The 15,668-nt window shown below is 38.4% G+C and overlaps 1 protein-coding gene across 1 annotated transcript; it reads left to right on the top strand.

Moving 5' to 3' along the window:
- Window positions 1-2,327: 2,327 nt before the first annotated feature.
- Window positions 2,328-9,699, top strand: CLK1 (CDC like kinase 1). Its single transcript, XM_005909825.3, has 13 exons — window positions 2,328-2,485; window positions 3,418-3,581; window positions 3,855-4,083; window positions 5,079-5,169; window positions 5,566-5,632; window positions 6,739-6,855; window positions 6,945-7,111; window positions 7,618-7,712; window positions 7,796-7,925; window positions 8,466-8,548; window positions 8,944-9,023; window positions 9,129-9,219; window positions 9,331-9,699. The coding sequence occupies exons 2-13, from the start codon at window positions 3,418-3,420 to the stop codon at window positions 9,472-9,474; spliced, it is 1,458 nt and encodes a 485-aa protein (XP_005909887.1). The 5' UTR covers window positions 2,328-2,485; the 3' UTR covers window positions 9,475-9,699.
- The last annotated feature ends 5,969 nt before the right edge of the window (window positions 9,700-15,668 follow it).

The raw sequence follows: 15,668 nt of genomic DNA on the forward strand, positions 1-15,668 counted from the left end.
TCAGACACAAACTAGCAACTGAACAACAACTCTTACACTGTGCATTTTTTCCAGTTGACACTATAGTCACATTCTGAAATAGTGGGAGCTAGGACTTAAAATTATGAATATGTGTGGAGGTGGAGACACAGGCCTTCAAACAGCCCATAACATGCATTAACACTAAAATAGCTAATTTAATTAATGAAACTTTGGGTATATCTCAAATCACTAATTGGTTAGATATGGGCTGTTAAATTTAAAATCATTTTGGAAAACAAGTACAAGATTTCTTCACCTTTTACCCAGCAATTTTACAATGAGGAATTCTCCTAAAGAAATTAAACATATTAACTTGCACAAGCTGGAATCAAGGTTGCTGGGAGAAATATCAATAACCTCAGATATGCAGATGACACCACCCTTATGGCAGAAAGTGAAGAGGAACTAAAAAGTCTCTTGATGAAAGTAAAAGAGGAGAGTGAAAAAGTTGGCTTAAAGCTCAACATTCAGAAAACGAAGATCATGGCATCCGGTCCCATCACTTCACGGAAAATAGATGGGTAAACAGTGGCTGACTTTATTTTTCTGGGCTCCAAAATCACTGCAGATGGTGATTGCAGCCATGAAATTAAAAGATGCTTAATCCTTGGAAGGAAAGTTATGAGCAACCTAGACAGTATATTAAAAAGCAAAGACATTACTTTGCCAACAAAGGTCCGTCTAGTCAAGGCTATGGTTTTTCCAGTAGTCATGTATGGATGTGAGAGTTGGACTATAAAGAAAGCTGAGTGCAGAAAAATTGATGCTTTTGAATTGTGGTGTTGGAAAGGACTCTTGAGAGTCTCTTGGCCTACAAGGAGATCCAGCAAGTCCATCCTAAAGATCAGTTCTGGGTGTTCATTGGAAGGACTGATGTTGAAGCTGAAATTCCAATATTTTGGCCACTTGATGTGAAGAGCTGACTCATTTGAAAAGACCCTGATGCTGGGAAAGATTGAGGGCAGGAGGAGAAGGGGACAACAGAGGATGAGATGGTTGGATGGCATCACTGACTCAATGGACATGAGTTTGGGTAGACTCTAGGAGTTGGTGATGGACACAGAGGCCTGGGTGTGCTGTGGTTCATGGGGTCGCAAACAGTGGGACACGATTGAGCGACTGAACTGAACTCAACTTGGTCTCTGCACAGTCATTTGCTGCAACTTTGACCTGTATTAGCAGAATATGGTTAATACCCATATTTAGATTGCTGTTAGGATTAAGTGAGAACCTATGCTCAGTGTTAACACAATGTGATTAACACTTATACTCCAAAGAATGGGATTCCCTATGTTTTGGTTAACATTTAAATGTGCTGAGAAGCATGTACTTAACAGCAAATTTCACAAGTTACTGTGAGAAATTTCTCCCTCACAAGCGAAACACTAACCTTAAATTTAGTGATCCTGATCCCATATAGAAAGAGAAAAGGCTTAAGAAATGCAAACCACCATAGGTTTTTTGGAATTCCTCTGTGTATTCATTTTCATCACTTTACCCTACAGTACTGCATCTATAACGGGCAGGTTATCTACGTTGCTCTCCTGTGCAAAAAACACAAGTATGCTCCATCTTCATGCGTGATGATTTTATGTGTTTCACTAAGTTTAGAAGGAGTAACGTGAACTCTTTTTTCAAGTTGGAGGAGGGGCGGCGATCAGGATAGGCAGTTACTTTATTCTCTCAAATTGCAGCTTGATTTCTGTTATTCAGAAGTTGTTTTCAGATAATTCGGTCTTCTTCTAATAACCTTCCATTTTCCCCTTTCAGCTTACTTCAACTTTTCACCTTAGAAACTTCACTTAACGCGGAAATGTTGCTTACCTGTGGACTCCCACTTCCTGTCTCCAGGCTCTTGCTCTCACATTTGGATTTTTAAAACCTCGGTAAAAATCTTTACAATCTAACCTCAGTGAGCGTGGGTCTCAGTCACGTAAGATTTAACTAGTTTTAAAAATGTCTCAGAACAAAAGCCCAAATCCAGACAATTCCTAATTTCGGGCTACTTGATGCAAATGGTGTAATCTTTCAGTTTAAGCGGTTGCAATCAGGACACACGCTACTTTGTACCCGCTTCCCCCACTTTTCTTCATTTCTAGTGTTCACGAACACAATTTTTAGTGAGGATGAACAAGTCTTTTCTACTCAACACAATGTTTTCTCAGAGAACAGAGAGCGGGCCAAAATGGCCGCTGACAAAGCCTTTCCTCGGTCCACCTATTGTCTCTAAGCTCCCTACCCAGCGCCTGCGCATAAGGCTCACCAGCTCAGCCCTACACGCGTGCACGCCCCGCCCCGCCCGGAGGCGGAGACGCGCTTGCCTAGTCATCTTGTTTTCCAGACGTCCAGACGCTGCGGTTGTTAGCTCCATACTGCCGTGGGAGCTTGTCGCAGCGAGCTGGTTTTTTTCCGTGGTTGTGTTGCAAGCATTGCCTCCTTAGGCTTGGACTCTTTGGCCAACACGGTAAGACGCAGGGAGAAGCGGGCTAGATGTCGGGACCCCCTTTTGTGTCTTGAGAACGCCCGTGAAGCTCTCCCACAGGCTTGTTGGCCGCCCGCAGTCTCTGGCGCGGTGATCTTTTCTTATCCGCCGCCCGCTCCCCTCCCCTAGCTGCAGAAAGATGGTTCGCTCGTCTTCCAAGCTTTGTCCAGGCCGTCGCTGCGATTTTCTGTGTGATCCGCAACGAAGAGTTCGCTGGGCGGGCAGAGGTTCTCGAACGTTTGAGAGAACGTTCAGAGGAAGAGGGGAGGGCCGAGCTCGGGCGTCCGCGGCCGCCATGTTGTCTGCGACGGCTGGCCTCGGACGGGCTCTAAGATGGCGGTGGGGTGGGGTGGGGGAAGTTGGCGATGACTTGGGTCCTGGAATGTGCCTCAGTCACGCTCTTCTGAGGATCTGTGTTCTTAAAGAAAAGAACACATTGACCCGATGTAAGGCGACTCGAGGGAAAATGGCGAGTGTCTGCCCTCAGTGGTGAAAGCAAAAGTTAGGTTTAGGAACTCAAGGAGACAGGAATAATATGGAGTAGTTGAAGGAGCCTGTGAGAAGTCGGGTGATCGGGCCTTTTAGGCGTGGTGTTCCTGCCGCCCCTTCTCGGAACAGTTGGAGCGTCTTGATTTCGACGTTTGTTTTTGTATGGAATCGAGCCCAGGTGTTAGTACGGGTATGATCGGTAGTTGATGAAAAGTCGTTTTGTATAACGTCTTTTTCAAGTTGTTAGGTATTTGTAGTTTCGGCAGGAAAGGATTTCCCTCATAGTTGAGTAATAATGACTTTTGAGCTTTGATTTAAAAGAACAATTGAAACGTCACAACTCGGATGAATTTTAGAGGACGAGTTTTATTAAAATGTTGACATGTGGGATACACCTTAACCGGGAAAACTTGTTTTTTATGTAGATGAGACACTCAAAAAGAAGTTACTGTCCTGATTGGGATGAAAAAGATTGGGATTATGGAAAATGGAAGAGCAGCAGCGGCAGTCATAAAAGAAAGAAGAGATCGCATAGCAGTGCACGGGAGAACAAGCGCTGCAGATATAATTACTCTAAAACATCTGATAGGTAAGGAGGGTTCTTAGGAAAATACTTTCATTACAATATTAACATATCAGTTTGATTTCAGTAAAACTGGTGGGGAATACATTTTCATTATTAAAACTAGAATTGACTTAAAATAACTGATGGATTGCCATTTTCAGCTATGGTTGTAAAATTGGAAGTCTTTTTTTGGTGGGAAAAAAATTTTAATGAGTACTATTTTAAGAGATTTACTGAAAATTTGAGGATATTTGATACTAACATAAAAGCATTGAAAAAAACAAATTCTTTTTCTAGCTATTACCTGGAAAGCAGATCCTTAAATGAGAAAGATTATCATAGTCGACGCTACATTGATGAATACAGAAATGACTACAGTCAAGGATGTGAACCTGGACATCGACATAAAGATTATGAAAGCAGATATCAGAACCATAGTAGCAAGTCCTCTGGTAGAAGTGGAAGAAGTAGTTATAAAAGCAAACACAGAATTCACGACAGCACTTCATATCATTGTTCACATGGGGTATGAGCTCTTTTAAATTTTTTGGAAATTTTATTTCCCATGTGGAACAGGAAAACTTGAAATTGTGTTTGATCATTTGAGAAAGTTCTGTTTAAGATGAAGTCATCTCAGTTTTAACTTACAGGATTCTTTGTGCATTGGATAGGAAATTCCTGAAATACAGTACATGTTTAATTGTATGGTAACATTTTATTAATCATTGGCAACTAATTGTCATTCTTGTGAAATAGTGTAGATAATGTCTATTAGCTTATAGCAGGGATTACAAGATATTCTGAAAATATTTTTATGGTACTTTAAGAAATTTGATTTGCTTTGATAAATGAAAGTCTTACCTACAAGTATGGTTTTTATATTTGTATGATTGAGGATTATGCATTGCCTTTGTTCTGGCTAATCCTTTTATCACTAAAAAACAGATTTGAACATTATGGGTTGGTTATGTGTTAATTTGGAGCTCAAGCTCAGATGACATTTTAAATACTGTAGTGTTCTTGTATGCCAATTTTTTTTTCTCCCCAACATTAGAATTTTTATTTTATTTACTGTTTCGATATTTGTTTTCTTAGATTAGCTAGGAAATTATAATTTGGCCACAGTCTACTTTTGACAAGTAAATAATTACAGTCTACAATTTTGCAACATTAAATTAGGACACTAGAAACTTAAGTTTTATGTTTCAGTGAATGCTACAACTAAGCATTTTTTTTTTTTTTAAGAAAAACAATTGTATTATGTTTTGTTACCTTGCCACTTTGAGTATCTTATCTGAAAATCTGTTCCTTGCCATGTTTTTCTCCTGTTAACATAAACTATGTGCCCTGTGAATTTCTGGGGACTGAATTTGAAATTGCTCCTGCCAACCGTTTGTGGCCTGGCGTGTATCTGAATGCCTGAATATCTCCCCGCTGAATGAATTTCGTATTCTGCCCTGAATTCACTCGGGTATATTGATTGGCTGGATGATCTTGGTGCCGCGCACTTGACGTTTCCAGAAGAGTCACCGAAGGAAAAGAACCAGGAGTGTAGAGGATGATGAGGAGGGTCACCTGATCTGTCAGAGTGGAGACGTACTAAGTGCAAGATGTATAGAATATTTTTCAACACTTATTAACTTTTCAGATAACATAATCTATTTATAGATTAAGATTTCAGGGATTTGGAAATCTTTTTTCTTTCTCTGTTTTTGTTTGTTTTGTTTTTTCCATTTCTTTTGGTGGGGGGGTTGTGTTTTTGCTTTCTTTAGAAATTTAATGTTATACAGAACTTCCAAAACAGTAAATCAAAGTTAATGAAAGTAGCTTAAGAATGAAATTAGATCTAAAAATAGTTATATATGTTTTTTGGCAGTGTTGACCAATGAACTATCTAGTGATAAGGAAATTTGTAGCATCAACTAGAATAATCTGCATTTGATAGCCTTTATTATAAGTAAACTCTTTTCATTTCTTGGTATAACTGAGTTTTATTTCTCTCTTTTAGATGAAATTGTTGATACTTTAGGTGAAGGAGCTTTTGGAAAAGTTGTGGAGTGCATTGATCATAAAGCGTAAGTTTCTTGATCTGGAATTGGACTTGGGAAGGTGAACAGTACAGAAAGTACATTTAGTTTTAGGATATGATCTGACCATGAATCATTTGTTGTCATTATACCCTTTTAGCTTAGGGTTTTTTAATCTTAGATACAGGAAATGCTCAGTAAAGTTGCTAGCCCTTTGTGTTTAAGCAGTAGCTGTTTATAGTGCATGTAAGCTGCTTCTACAAGCTGAGAATAGATTTTTATTGTGTCAGAGGTATTTTTTTGTTGTCCCACTGGGCACAGTTCTGTGTTTTTTTCTAGATTAGTTTTTAGCCTTGGTTTCATGTTAGGAGTCTGGAGACTTCTTACCCCAGATATTGAACCAGTCTTCAGGAATCTGTGTTTTTAGAAAGTAACATATCTGATACTGATAACAAAAGCTAGGGCTAAAAACACTTTCTAGGTTAATGTCATGAGTTTATCCCTGCCCTTCAAACAATTGATTGAAATACGGTAGAAATTTTCTTTTGTCTCTTGTTTGAGTTTCTTTCTCCTTAGGGGTGACAAAGCTTTTCTAAATGAATTATTAGGGGAGGCTTCCTGCTATTGGTTGGTAAGGTTCTAAGAACTAGCACTCTTTTATTTTACTGCCACTGTTTCCCAACTTCTTTGGCAACCTGGTCCAAATGAAGATTAGGCAGTGACTGGTACTATAGGAAGAAAACTACTCCATGTATATTTGTTTTATGTCTTAATTGGAATGTAAATTGAGGTGATAATGTCACAGTATTGTTAAATTAGAACTGTTGGTACATAGTTAAAAGACCCCCCCCCCAAAAAAAAAAGGTCACATGAGTTAGATGGGCTGATGAAAAAAAATTTGTCAGGCAACTTGTATCAACCCTATCATATTTCCAGAGGTCATTCTAGTTGCTTACACTGAGTTGAAGTTGGACATATAATTAGACATAACTATATGTCTGTAATTACATGTAATTAGACAACTGAATGCCAGACCATAAATTGGAAAAACAAAATACTGCTTCAGAATAGAAGTGGGACAGTTTGAAGAGTGGTAAAAAATGGAATTGGACATATCTTTATTTTTTTTTAATGTGGACTTAATTTTCTTAACAGGGAGGTAGACATGTAGCAGTAAAAATAGTTAAAAATGTGGATAGATATTGTGAAGCAGCTCGCTCAGAAATACAAGTTCTGGAACACTTAAATACAACAGATCCTAGCAGTACATTGTAAGTATCAAAATAGAACTTAGGAAATGGCCTCAGGTGGATTGGAATTGTGAGAGGCTGTACTCAGTTGTTTTTTCCTATGTTTATAGCCGCTGTGTCCAGATGTTGGAGTGGTTTGAGCATCATGGTCATGTCTGCATTGTGTTTGAACTATTGGGACTTAGTACTTATGACTTTATTAAGGAAAATGGTTTTCTGCCCTTTCGACTGGATCATATCAGGAGGATGGCATACCAGATATGCAAGTCTGTGAACTGTAAGCGCTTAACATTCCAGAGTGAGACTGATTTTAATGACCAGTTTGGATATTTGAAAAAAATCTAATGTACACTACTTGGTAGACTGCCTTAAGAGTAGGTAGGAGAAAGATACAGTTGATAATAAGCTGTTGGTCAGTTTACTGCATACCATTCAGTAAATAAGCATATTGTCCAGCATATAATAACATGTTATCCTGTATAACACTGATTAGCCTTTCTGATTGCTAAAAATGATAATCTAGAACCACTGGGTTAAAAATAAAGGAATGACAAATCTCACCATCTTGACAACAGTATACTACTTCACTTTTTAAACAGTTGGTTTTCAGTGAACTAACTTTAGAAAGGTATAGTAGGTTTTAGTCCCTGATGGTTTTCTAACAGGCAATTGAATGTTGACCACTTCTTTGGACATACGAAAATCAGAGAATTTTTGTTGCAGAGCTTTGGAGTTTGATTTTTGGTTTTTATAATACAAGAACTTTTTCTGTTTTGTTTTCAGTTTTGCACAGTAATAAGTTGACTCACACAGACTTAAAACCTGAAAACATCTTATTTGTACAGTCTGACTACACAGAGGCATATAATCCCAAAATGGTAAGTCTTTGATATTCATACTTCGAAATTAATATTTTATGCCTCCTTAACATGCCTTCTTAACCATCATTTATGATTTTCAGAAACGTGATGAACGTACTTTAATAAATCCAGATATTAAAGTTGTAGACTTCGGAAGTGCAACATATGATGATGAACATCACAGTACATTGGTATCTACAAGACATTATAGGGCACCTGAAGTTATATTAGGTAAGAATTTCTTAACTATGCTTTGAGACCTGTTTTGAAGCCAACTTTAAAATTTACTGTTCTGGGTGTTCGTGGGACTCTCTTTCCATTTTAGGGTTAATATAATAAAACACATTAAGGATTTTAAATTTACTCCAAATAGTCAACTCTTTTAAGACTTTGAGAGATTTGTTAATTCTGATAGATTTCAGTTTTCACATTTATAATACATGATGGGATTTTTAAACATAATAATTTAGTGCCTGTTATATTCCATACAGTTTATGTTAGTGTTTGCATGGTATAGCTTGCTCCCATTTTACTAGCTAATAAATGGAGACTTTGACTAAAATTTTCTTCCCCAAGTCTGTTCCAAAAAAGTAAGCCTGATTTAGGGCTTGAAACCAGATGTCTCCAGAGCCGGGATTCTTAACATACTATGCTATTGTGTTATGTTTACGCTTAGATTAAGTGATTGCTTTAGGATCTTTCCAGCTCAAATATCAAAGACAGTAAGAAATATTGAGAATTTTTTCATCAACAGTTCGCTTTTCTTTGCAGCTTTAGGGTGGTCCCAGCCATGTGATGTCTGGAGTATAGGATGTATTCTTATTGAATATTACCTTGGATTTACAGTATTTCCAGTAAGTGACAATGATCTGTTTCAATAGCTTTGCCAAAGTAAATTGTCTGTTTATATGAATGGACACTTTAACACAAAGTATACGTGCATTTTAGGTAACACTTTTTCCTTTTTATGTGTAATTCTGACACTATTTCCTCCATAATTTGTTTTATTTAAAACTTTTCTAAGAATATTACAGATAATTATCTTTAAGAAATATATGGTGAATTTACTCTGTAGGCTTTTTTTTTTTTCCGGTAAGTTATAACTTGCTATAAGTATATCTGATTTAGAGATCACATTCTTTGGTGACCTGTAATTATCCATTGACTAAAAATTGAGCAGCTCTGTTAAATAAGAGCAAAACACAATGTGCAAGTAGAGGTAGTTAATAACTTTTCTTTATTATTTTAGACGCATGATAGTAAGGAACATTTGGCAATGATGGAAAGGATTCTTGGGCCTTTACCAAAACATATGATACAGAAAACCAGGTATGTTTAAGGAAAAGGTGCCGTCAGTCAGTCACCTTTGCTAGATGTTTTTTAAGTTTTCATTGTCAACATTATAAACATGAATGGATATCAATTTATTCTTAGGAAACGTAAATATTTCCATCATGATCGATTAGACTGGGATGAACATAGTTCTGCTGGCAGATACGTTTCAAGGCGTTGTAAACCTCTGAAGGTAAGCCTGGGTCTTTGCTTAAATGATCAAAACCTTGAGTTTCTTTCATGGTGGGTAAATAAAATAAATGGTAGTAGAAAAGGCTATTGACTGTATTTCTTCTCCTTTCAGGAATTTATGCTTTCCCAAGATGCTGAACATGAGCTTCTCTTTGACCTTATTCAGAAAATGTTGGAGTATGAACCAGCTAAAAGGATCACTCTTAAAGAAGCCTTAAAGCATCCTTTCTTTTACCCCCTTAAAAAAGCTACATAAATCTGTAATTGTACAGCTCCCTTGAGACCATATGGACTGTATCAGTCCCATTTTTAAATGTTAAGTTATTTTGTACAGCTTTTGTAAATTTCTTGCAATTTTGTATTGCTATGTTTATTTTGTTTGGATCATTTAAGTAAATAGTAAAGTAATGAATGTCCTTTTCAGTAATTAACTGTATAAAATGATTATTTAGAATAAATTTTCTTATATTTATGAAATTTATATGAAGCTGTAGAGTTCATTTTTAGCATCATATTCTGTTACTATAAGAATGGGTGTATATATCTTTCTGGAGTTTTCATTAAGTCTAGAAATGTTTGGCTTTGTTTGCATTTTAGGGATTGCCAGCATTGGAACTTACACCTTCCTTCTCTGAACCAAATGTAATGAAACCAAGTTATAGAATACCAAGAACTAGTGATTAGCCAAACAAAGAGTATACCACTTGCTTCACCCATAGGTAGCCTCTCCCCTGCTCTCCCATTATCCACATCCCTCATGTGTTAAGCATTATAGGATATAAAGTGTTTTCATTGCTCTAAAAATCTGCTCTATTCCTCCTTAAATCTTGCCCAACCACTATTTTCACTCGTTTATCTCCCAACCACTGCTATTTTTACTGTTTTGTTTAGAATGTGGAATCATTGGAATAGTTGGAATCACATACATAGTCTTTTCAAATGTGCTTTTGTAAAAAATATTTATGATAAAGACAACTATGAACCGGGCAAAGACACAGACTAAATACAAATATTTCAGAAGGAACTGGGGTAAAAATTACATAGTAATGCTGCTAAGTCTTTTTCAAGAGTTTTCAAGTTCACTTCTTTTGAGTTTGTAGCAGTGTACCTACACTGGGTGGTACCATGTAAATAGTAAAAGCTGCCATTCTCTGTGGTGGTTTTAGGGTACTTAACTCATTTTCCTTTTCAGAAATCTCAGATCCTTAAGTAGGCTAAAATCTACTCTGCTAGTGCTCTGTAAATGGAAGGAACAACGTAGCGTGGATGACAGCGTATCTATTTACATGTTTACTGAAACTTTTAAGCCTGCTGTTGAGACCTGATTGCTCAGAAAAGATTCCTTTCAAAACAGTATTGTTAATTGACAGTGCTTCCCAGGTGGTGCTAGTGGTAAAGAATCCACCTGCCAATGCAGTAGAAGTTTGATCCCTTGGTTGGGAAGATCCCCTGGAGGAGGGCGTGGCAACCCACTCCAGTATTCTTGCCTAGAGAATTCCATCGACAGAGGAGCCTGGTAGTCTATAGGGTCACGAAGAGTCAAGACAACATGAAGCGATTTAGCACAATAGCAGAATTGACAACACAGCTAGGAGCGCTGAGGGAGAGATGGACAATGAAATTTAATGTTTTCATGCCTGCTAACAGCATCTGTTTTGCAGCCCATGTATCAAGGAGTAATTTCAACTTAGTTCTTTTTATTATTTAAGAAGTAATAGGCTACAGCTGTCATAGTGATTCCTCTAATAGATCCTGGACAGTCAATTGGAAAAAAAACCTGTAAAAGGTTTCACAATTCTGAATACTGTTAAGAACATTTGTGACTCATGGGAAGAGGTAAAAAAATCAAGAGTTAGACATTCCAATTCTGGAAGACTTTGAGGGACTCAAGACTTCAGTGGAGGAAATAACTGCAGATGTGGTGAAAATAGGGAATCAACTGGAGCCTGAAGAAGTGATTGAGTCGCTGCAGCCTCACATACAACTTGAATGGATGAGGAGGTGTTCCTTTTCAGTGAGCAAAGAGACTGATTTCTTGAGATGGAACGTACTCTTGGTGGAGATGCTATTAATACAATAACAGGATATTAATATTACATAAATTTAGTTGTTGGAGTAGTAGAGTTTAAGAGGATTAATTCCAATTTTGAAAGAAGTTCTGGTAACACTGGGTAAAATACTATCTTAACTGCACTGGTTGATACAGAGAAATCCTTCATGAAAGGAAGGGTGAATTGATGCAGTAAACTTTGTTTTCTTGGTTTAAGAAATTGGCACAGCCACCTCAGTTCAGTTCAGTCACTCAGTCGTGTCCGACTCTGCGACCCCATGAATCGCAGCACACCAGGCCTCCCTGTCCATCACCATCTCCCGGAGTTCACTCAAACTCATGTCCGTCGAGTCAGTGATGCCATCCAGCCATCTCATCCTCTGTCATCCCCTTTTCCTCCTGCCCGCAATCCCTCCCAGCATCAGAGTCTTTTCCAATGAGTCAACTCTTCGCATGAGGTGGCCAAAGTACTGGAGTTTCAGCTTTGGCATCATTCCTTCCAAAGAACACCCAGGGCTGATCTCCTTTAGAATGGACTGGTTGGATCTCCTTGCACTCCAAAGGACTCTCAAGAGTCTTCTCCAACACCACAGTTCAAAGCATTAATTCTTCAGCGCTCAGCTTTCTTCACAGTCCAACTCTTGCATCCATACATGACCACTGGAAAAACCATAGCCTTGATTAGACGGACCTTTGTTGGCAAAATAATGTCTCTGCTTTTTAATGAGCTGTCTAGATTGGTCATAACTTTCCTTCCAAGGAGTAAGCGTCTTTTAACTTCATGGCTGCAGTCACCATCTGCAGTGATTTTGGAGCCCCCCAAAATAAAAGTCAGCCACTGTTTCCCCATCTATTTTCCATGAAGTGATGGGCCCAGGTGCCATAATCTAAAGTTTTCTGATTGTTGAGCTTTAAGCCAACTTTTTCACTCTCCTCTTTTACTTTCATCAAGAGGCTCTTTAGTTCTTCACTTTCTGCCATAAGGGTAGTGTCATCTGCATATCTGAGATTATTATTATTTTTTTTTTCTTCCAATTTTATTTTATTTTTAAACTTTACATAATTGTATTAGTTTTGCCAAATATCAAAATGAATCCACCACAGGTATACATGTGTTCCCCATCCCGAACCCTCCTCCCTCCTCCCTCCCCATACCATCCCTCTGGGCCGTCCCAGTGCACCAGCCCCAAGCATCCAGCATCATGCATCGAACCTGGACTGGCAACTCGTTTCCTACATGATATTTTACATGTTTCATTGCCATTCTCCCAAATCTTCCCACCCTCTCCCTCTCCCACAGAGTCCATAAGACTGTTCTATACATATCTGAGATTATTGATATTTCTCCCGGCAATCTTGATTCCAGCTTGTGCTTCATCCAGCCCAGCGTTTCTCATGATGTACTCTGCATACAAGTTAAATAAGCAAGGTGACAATATACAGCCTTATTTTTAGCAATAAAGTTATAAAATTAAGATACGTATGTTGCTTTATAGGCATAATAATAATGAACACTTTAATAGACTATGGTGTAAACACAGTTTGTATGTGCACTATTGGGAAACCAAAAGATTAGTGTGTGTTGCTTTATTATGGTACTCTCTTTATTGCAGTTGTCTAGACCCAAACCAGCAATATCTCCTAGGTATCCACATAGAGGAAAGACAGATCATCTTAATCTAATCCGATACTGAGCTGATTTGAAACTAGGCTTCAGTCTTTCTCAGGGCAAATCTATGTCCAGTCTACTGTGTTCTTGTTTCAATATCTTTTTTAAAAGTTGTTATTTTAAAAAATATTATTTACTTATTTTTGGCTGTTTTGGGACTTTGTTGCTGCACATGGGCTTTCTCTAGTTATGGCGAGTGAGGGTTACTCTAGTTGTGGTGCTCGGGCTTCTCATTGCAGTGGCTTCTCTTGTAGAGCACAGACTCTAGGGTGTGTGTGCTTCAGTAGTTGGCAGCTCCTGGGCTCTAAAGCAGAGGCTCAATAGTTGTGGCATAAGGACTTAGTTGCTCTGCAGCCTGTGGGAACTTCCCAGATCAGGGATCAAACCCCTGTCTTGTATGTTGACAAGCAGATTTTTTAAATTTTATTTTTTATTGAAGGATAGTTGCTTTACAGAATTTTGTTTTTTGTCACGTCAACGTGAATCAGCCATAGGTATACGTATATCCCCTCCCTTTTGAACCTCCCTCCCATCTCCCTCCCCATCCCACCCCTCTAGTTTGATACAGAGCACCTGTTTGAGTTTCCTGAGCCATACAGCAAATACCTGTTGGCTATCTATTTTACATATGTAAGTTTCCATGTTACTCTTTCCATACATCTCACCTTCTTCTCCCCTCTCCCCATATCCATAAGTCTATTCTCTATGTCTGTTTTTCCACTGTTGCCTGTAAATAAATTCTTCAGTATCATTTTTCTAGATTCCGTATATATGTGTTAGAATACAATATTTATCTTTCTCTTTCTGACCTACTTCATTCTGTATAATAGGTTCTAGGTTCATTCCCCCCCTCCCCCCCCCCGCCACCGCCCCATAAAAACTGATTCAAATATGTTCCTTTTTATGGCTGAGTAATATTCTATTCTATGCAGATGACACCACCCTTATGGCAGAAAGTGAAGAGGAACTAAAAAGCCTCTTGATGAAAGTGAAAGTGGAGAGTGAAAAAGTTGGCTTAAAGCTCAACATTCAGAAAACGAAGATCATGGCATCCGGTCCCATCACTTCATGGGAAATAGATGGGGAAACAGTGTCAGACTTTATTTTTGGGGGCTCCAAAATCACTGCAGATGGTGACTGCAGCCATGAAATTAAAAGAGGCTTACTCCTTGGAAGGAAAGTTATGACCAACCTAGATAGCATATTCAAAAGCAGACATTACTTTGCCAACAAAGGTCCATCTAATCAAGGCTATGGTTTTTCCAGTGGTCATATATGGATGTGAGAGATGGACTGTGAAGAACGCTGAGCGCCGAAGAATTGATGCTTTTGAACTGTGGTGTTGGAGAAGACTCCTGAGAGTCCCTTGGACTGCAAAGAGATCAAACCCGTCCATTCTGAAGGAGATCAGCCCTGGGATTTCTTTGGAAGGAATGATGCTAAAGCTGAAACTCCAGTACTTTGGCCACCTCATGCGAAGAGTTGACTCATTGGAAAAGACTTGGATGCTGGGAGGGATTGGGGGCAGGAGGAGAAGGGGACGACAGAGGATGAGATGGCTGGATGGCATCACTGACTCAATGGACATGAGTCTGAGTGAACTCAGGGAGTTGGTGATGGACAGGGAGGCCTGGCGTGCTGCGATTCATGGGGTCGCAAAGAGTCGGACTCGACTGAGCGACTGAACTGAACTGAACTGAATATTCTATTGTGTATATATACTACAACTTCTTAATCCATTCATCTGTCGATGAACATCTAGGTTGCGTTCATGTTCTAGCTATTGTAAATAGTGCTGCAGTGAACATTGGGATACATGTTTGTGTCTTTTTCAGTTTTGGTTTTTTCAGGGTATATGCCTAGAAGTGGGATTGCTGGGTCATATGGTGGTTTTTATTCCTAGTTTTTAAAGGAATCTCCACGCCGTCTTCCATAGTGGCTGTATCAATTTACATTCCCACCAACAGTGCAAGAGAGTTCCCTTTTTTCCACACCCTCTCTAGCAGTTATGGTTTGTAGACTTTTTGATGATGGCCAGTCTGACTGGTGTGAGGTGATACCTCATTGTAGTTTTGGTTTGCATTTCTCTAATAATGAGTGATGTTGAGCATCTGTTTATGTGTTTGTTAGCCATCTGTATGTTTTTGCAGAAATGTCTGTTTAGGTCTTTTTCCCACTTTCTAATTGGGTTGTTTGTTTTTCTGGTATTGAGTTGTATGAGCTGCTTGTATATTTTGGAAATTAATCCTTTGTCAGTTTCATTTGCTATTATTTCCTTCCATTCCGAGGGTTGTCTTTTCACCTTGATTTGCTGTGCAAAAGCTTTTAAGTTTAATCAGGTCCCACTTGTTTACTTTTGTTTTTATTTCCATTACTCTAGGAGGTGGGTCATAGAGGATCTTGCTTTGATTTATGTCATCGAGTGTTCTGCCTATGTTTTTCTCTAAGAGTTTTACAGTTTCTGGTCTTACATTTAGGTCTTTAATCCATTTTGAGTTTATCTTTGTGTATGGTGTTAGGAAGTGTTCTAATTTCATTCTTTTACATGTAGCTGTTTAGTTTTCCCAGCACCATTTATTGAAGAGGCTGTCTTTGCCCCATTGTATATTCTTGCCTCCTTTGCCAAAAATAAGGTCCCATATGTGCATGGGTTTATTTCAGGGCTTTCTATCTTGTTCCATTGGTCTATGTTTTTGTTTTTGTGCTAGTACCATACTGTCTTGATGACTGT

The sequence above is a fragment of the Bos mutus genome, chromosome 2 (assembly GCF_027580195.1).
Source record: "Bos mutus isolate GX-2022 chromosome 2, NWIPB_WYAK_1.1, whole genome shotgun sequence".
Taxonomy (NCBI): Eukaryota; Metazoa; Chordata; class Mammalia; order Artiodactyla; family Bovidae; genus Bos; species Bos mutus.